Source organism: Zootoca vivipara, chromosome 2, assembly GCF_965207765.1.
Source record: "Zootoca vivipara chromosome 2, rZooViv2.hap1.1, whole genome shotgun sequence".
Taxonomy (NCBI): domain Eukaryota; kingdom Metazoa; phylum Chordata; class Lepidosauria; order Squamata; family Lacertidae; genus Zootoca; species Zootoca vivipara.
The window spans coordinates 37,771,679-37,777,762 of NC_142584.1; the positions used below are offsets into that span (position 1 = coordinate 37,771,679).

Consider the following 6,084-nt stretch of genomic DNA (forward strand, 5'->3'; position numbering starts at 1 on the left):
TTATTGAGAATGAGGGTGGCTCCTCGGAAGGACACTGGACTGTCCCCTTTTGAAATGATGATGGGCCACCCCTATCTAGCTCCCCTAGGAAACCCTCAGATTGAATTTAGGGATCAGTTCACCCGGAAATACCTGCAGTCACTGTCCCAGTCTTTGTTATCCTTTCACAGGCAAGGCGTACTAGCACAGAGACCCCCACTCTTGGAGCAACAGCACAGCTTCCAACCTGGAGACCTGGTCCTGATAAAGGCGTGGCGGTCGGAGAAACTCACCCCGAGTTGGGAGGGCCCATACCAAATCCTACTCACCACTGAGTCAGCAGTACGGACCAGAGAGCATGGATGGACCCACTACCACCGGGTGAAGAAAGCCCCGCCGGAGAGTTGGACGGCAACGGCCAGCCCAGATAACCCGCTAAGAGTGACTCTTACAAAATCAGGAACCAGAATCCAGCAGAACATTCCTAGACCGTAAATGTGTCTGTTCTGCACGTGTGAGTGTTTCTTGGAATGCTGTTGCTGTGCGCATTGTGAGGGGTGTGTGCTGTGTGTACATTGCACTGAGGAATGCAACATAGTTTTTATTGAAGATGTTATAATTCAACATTGCAGAGTTAAATTAGGAGGGGAAATTCAGTGTGAATTATTAGAAAGCCCAACAGTGATACAGGCATTAGAATCATTGTCCTCTGGGAGAGCCTATTCCTTTATACCTCACAAAGAGAAATGACGGACATGTGGGAAGAACCCTGGAACCATTGGTGGTGGTGGGTAGGGGTGGTGTGCGCTGCATTAATAATATATATGGTCACTTATTTTTGTTGGCATGAAAGATACCGGATATGTGGGAGGCGACGTGGTACCGCAATACCATTGGGGGTGCTTGCCCTTTGCCTCACAGCAGAATGCGCTGGGAATATAAGGTCAGGGGGCAAGATTTCCCTCTATAACATCACGGAACGAATGCATGAGTGGGGGGCCAGGAACCCCTATAATAAATGGCTACAAGTGGCTGAAATAGTGGCACAAACGGTTAACAAAACTATGTGCCTGGTATGTACCCTTGGCCCAACAGACGCACAAGCGGGAATGCCATTCCTCCCACTACCATTTAATCAGTCATCCATTCACAACTTTTCCAGGCTCCCAGATTCCGAGCTTTGGCCAACATGGCAGCACCCGTCCCCCTTGAGGGTTCTTGAGGTCCGAGGGCACCTGTGTGTCCACCGACGGAGATGGACCACTCAGTCCATCTTTGTGGGCCAATCTCATTGTAATTGTTCCTGTGACGACGGCGATGTGACAGTCGCGAATAGCAAAGTTACATATAGTGGGTGTGATGGGAAGTGCCAATCATTGGTCGAGCTTTTAAACCGAGTAGTGCTGAATTTCGCAGGGAGGGGTGTCACGCGTGTCACGCAGGCAAAAGTGGGCCTTTATTGGGTATGCGGGAAAACCGCGTATACGACCCTACCACCGACGTGGTATGGGTCCTGTTTCCCTGCGTTCCTGGTACCACCCATGTGGGTCCTGCCCGGTAGCCCCACCAGACGCAGCCGAAGAAGCATCAGCGTGGATACTAGTAAATTCAGTGTGGCAGGTGGTAGCACCCAGAATTGGGGGTCAGCATGGCCCCCTGAAAGAATAGTGGCCCATTATGACCCAGCCTCATGGAATCAGCATGAGCCAATAGCGGGAGCAAGGGAACCCATCTACAATCTGAATCGTATAATTCGGCTACAGGCTGTGGTAGAAATAGTAGCAAATGCCACCGCCGAGGCACTTCGGCTGGTCGCCACCCAGCTTGACGAGACAAGAACAGTTGTAATGAAACTGAAATTGGGACTGGACTTTGTTCTGGCGAAGGAGGGGGGCTTCTGTAGAGCCCTTAATTTGACCGGAGAGGCGTGTTGTTTTAACATCTCCAACCACGGACAAGCCATAAGAGACCTAGCGGATAAAATCCAAAAAACAGCACATGTCCCAGTACAGACCTGGGAAGGGTGGGACATGTCCTGGTTAGAGAAGTTTTTACCCAGTGGATGGTTGAGGGGGATCCTCCTTACATTAGCGGGACCCCTTGTGATTTTAATCCTTTTCTGCTTTTGTATGCCCTGCTTGCTACGATGTTTACAGACAATGATGGAAAGAATGATGGATAGGACTGTTCCCCCTCGCATAATGATGCTAATGCAGGCTTATAAACCCCTCCCAATAAGTGCGCCAGAAGGTAGTTTAGAGGAAGATGAGGAAAGTGGGCTAGGCCACGAATTACTCTGTGAGTTTGAGACAAGATACAAAAAGAGGGGGGATTGTGAGAAGGACTAAGACAGGATGTGTCTCAAAACTCAGTGGAAAGTTCCAGGGTGCTATGTCAGCTAAGTTAGGGTATAGATAAGGAAGTATAGCCCCTGCTTGCTTCCTAATAAGGTTAAACTTTAAAATAGCGAGCGTAGATTGGTTAATGTATAGAAATGTGTCATACTCAGATAGATTGTAAGCCAAGCCTCTAAAAGAGGGGCGGCAGCAGTAGGGACGGATATAAGCTTGAGCCTGTACATTGCTCGGTGCTCTTCGTACCACTCAGGTCGAGGAGCCCGCCTTTGCAAACGCGTTACAATAAAGAGGAACTGGTAAGACTCACTTCGGTGTCTCCTTGTCTGGTTTGCAAGTCCACGTAAGGGACTTCTCACACCAACATACGCATGCCTGGAACTCGTTTTTAAAAAATGTGACACAGAAATGAAAGTTATAAGAAGTAGACTGCTTTGTGTGTTGACCCTAAGTGCGGGTGAATGCAAAGGCTGTATCCCCAAATCTTTCTGGATTTCAGAAATGCCCCACCCAACTACAGCAGCCTACTCTGCAGTACATTCTGCTGGCTAGAAAACACTTTGACAAGTGGAAAATAGCATGCCAGGGTGATGGCAAGGCAAGGCCGCTTCCCCCCCCCCCCCCCGACAATTTTCTATATGCAGGGAAAAGCATTCAAATCTCCACCTTGCAGCCTTAAGTGCTGCGGCCCAGATTTGTTACTGGGGCATAAGGAAAGCTCTTCATTATCTGTCTCCAACTGGGTCAAAGTTGCTGACCTGCTGTTAAAAACCAAATGGCAAAACAGTCCCCACTGTGGTTAATGTGCTTGTTGCTGTACTGGAGGGCAGGACACATGTTGGAATTATTCAGAAGCACGCTGCAATGAAATGGGTGCTCATTCGTAATTGGGGAAATGGGCAGCAAGCAGGGGTTATTCCATGAACACCATATATGTTAAAAGGAGCAGCTTCACAGCAGGCCTGAAACAGAGTAAGACTTTTTCAGGAACTTTGTTGGATTAATCTTACCATTGAGAGACAAACCCATTGAATTGACAAAGGTGGAGTTTGTGAAATGGGTTCAGCTGCTTTTACAGGCTCTGACTTTATTCCACAGGAGGGAAAAGATACTGTAGATCAGGGATGGGGGGAATCTTAGCCTGAGGGCCACATTCCCCTCTGGGAAGCACATGACGGTGGTAGCAAGGGATAAGAGGCAAAAGCAAGCAGAGCAACTAATGCAAACTTTACCTTTGTAGGTAGCTTCTACACACACACACACCTCCTCCACCCTTGTGTCCAGGAACATTGCAGGCAGGCAAACATGCCCACGGGGAATGCAAGGCAGGGTTAGTGAGGGGTATGGCCCAATGAAAGAGTGTTTTGCTAGGCAGGGGATGTGGCCTGGGCAGAGTGCTGAGGGTCGGGACCAATTTGGATCCCGGGTTTAAGGCTCCTCACCTTTGCTATAGGATGCAGAAAATCCACATAGGGCATCTGCTGTCTCTTATTAGAGGATACCTGACATGAGTAGGAATAATTCCCAATACCCTTCACGTTCAAAAATAATCACATGCTGTCATTTGCCGCCATGCCCCGGCATTTGTCTTGCATGGTCTCCCTGTATTCCCCCCCCCCGCCTTTCTGGGGTGGATTAGCAGTAATACAAGCACGCTCTGCAATTTTATTCCTCATTCAGGTCTGTGCCAGAAGCTAGATTGTTCACGGAGCTAATCTCCCAGCAGAGTGAGCAGGAGTGACAACCATTGTAAAGCAGTTCCAACACTGCAGGGACAACAGAACCAAAACGCTGGTAGAACAGGCGAGATGTTGATTCTGTACTTCCTCAGAGAAAAGAGTTTCTCGGGTCCTGAAAAGCCACCTTCTCAGTTTTTTCATGGCTATAAAGGTAAAGGTAAAGGGCCCCCTGATCATCAGGTCCAGTCGTGTCCGACTCTGGGGTTGCAGCGCTCATCTCGCTCTATAGGCCGAGGGAGCCGGCGTTTGTCCGCAGACAGCTTCCGGGTCATGTGGCCAGCATGACAAAGCTGCTTCTGGCGAACCAGAGCAGCGCACGGAAACGCCGTTTACCTTCCCGCCGGAGCGGTCCCTATTTATCTACTTGCACTTTGATGTGCTTTCGAACTGCTAGGTTGGCAGGAGCTGGGACCGAGCAACGGGCGCTCACCCCGTTGCAGGGATTCGAACCGCCGACCTTCTGATCAGCAAGCCCTAGACTCTGTGCTTTAACCCACAGCGCCACCTGGGTCCTTAGCTTAGCTTACAGGTCACAGAAAGGTAACTTGCTGCCTATTCCTATCACACCAGGATTGTTGGTCATTTCACGACTCCGTAGGAGGTAGAAAAAATGCTCAGAGAGAGTTGTTTGGCCCAAAGCAGGGGTGGGAACGCTGCAACCACCACCCCACCCCCAACTACTAGGACTGGCAAGAGTTTGACTCCAACATTTGGAAGGCCACAGGTTCCTCACCGCTGGTCTAAAGTGAGCACCTAATGGCTTTTATGATACCTTAAGAGATGCATGCACAATATGTCACAATAATAAGTCCCATTCAGAATGGCAAGTAAAGACTTCCAGGATCACATGCAGTTTGGCATATTCAAGGAGACAGAGGCTGCAAGTCAAAGTAATCTGGGAGTAAGTCCCATTGAACACAATGGGGCTTCCTGCTGAGCAGACACAAAAAAGACTGCACTATTAGGTGCCAAACCAGATGCATCTGAAACACTCTGAGCAACAGCAGGGCATGTTGTTCCAGTCCCCTTTCCTATCCAGTTGGGTTTCTGAATTCAAACATATGAAAATTAAATGGGATAGTTTTACAAAGATAGTATTAGGGAAAGCTTCCTAATCGTAATTGTCCTGGATTATGGCTACAATATGGGACCCAGGTGGCGCTGTGGTTAAACCACTGAGCCTAGGGCTTGCTGATCAGAAGGTCGGCGGTTCGAATCCCTGTGACGGGGTGAGCTCCCGTTGCTTGGTCCCAGCTCCTGCCAACCTAGCAGTTCGAAAGCACGTCAAAAATGCAAGTAGATAAATAGGAACCGCTACAGTGGGAAGGTAAACGGCGTTTCCATGTGCTGCTCTGGTTTGCCAGAAGCGGCTTAGTCATGCTGGCCACATGACCTGGAAGCTGTACGCTGGCTCCCTCGGCCAATAATGCGAGATGAGCGCGCAACCCCAGAGTCGGTCACGACTGGACCTAATGGTCAGGGGTCCCTTTACCTATGGCTACAATAAACAAACTCAGTAATAACTGGTAAATGAAAAAAGTTTCTGAAGGACTTAGCCCTCTCCTCAACTCTCAAGAGGAGATAAGTATCTTAACAAAGGGGAAGGACTGTAGCTTAGTGGTAGACAGAACTAAGGAAGCTTAAGCTTCGGGGCCCCTTAATTCTGGAGGGGCCTCAGAAGAAACTTTAGTCCACACTGCTTAAAATTTTGGGATCTAGTAGACCCAGTTTGAGTCACACAACTGAAAGTGATTGTTGTTGTATATTTTTCAACAATCCCAAAGTTTGAGCGTCAGTAGCACAGATGTTGTGAAGGTGTTGTGATTTGTCCAAGCTTCAGGGCCCCCAAACCGGTGATGTTGGAGCACATGCAGAAGCTTGCAAGCAAGGCCAGGAAGAATTTCTATCCCGCAGCCTGGAGAGCTGCTGCTTGTCCATGTAGGCCAGGCATAGGCACACCCAGCTCTCCAGATGTTTTGGGACTACAACTCCCATCATCCCTGACCACTGGT

At 49.1% G+C, this 6,084-nt stretch overlaps 1 protein-coding gene across 1 annotated transcript; it reads left to right on the plus strand.

Moving 5' to 3' along the window:
- Positions 1 to 605: 605 nt before the first annotated feature.
- Positions 606 to 2,637, plus strand: LOC148686817 (uncharacterized). The gene has a single exon (XM_088661664.1). It carries the CDS (start codon positions 726 to 728, stop codon positions 2,325 to 2,327), a length of 1,602 nt encoding a protein of 533 aa, XP_088517790.1. The 5' UTR covers positions 606 to 725; the 3' UTR covers positions 2,328 to 2,637.
- Positions 2,638 to 6,084: the final 3,447 nt, after the last annotated feature.

Excerpts from the sequence above, each read along its gene's own strand:
- LOC148686817 (XM_088661664.1), top strand. The coding sequence starts at position 726 with ATGACGGACATGTGGGAAGAACCCTGGAACCATTGGTGGTGGTGGGTA.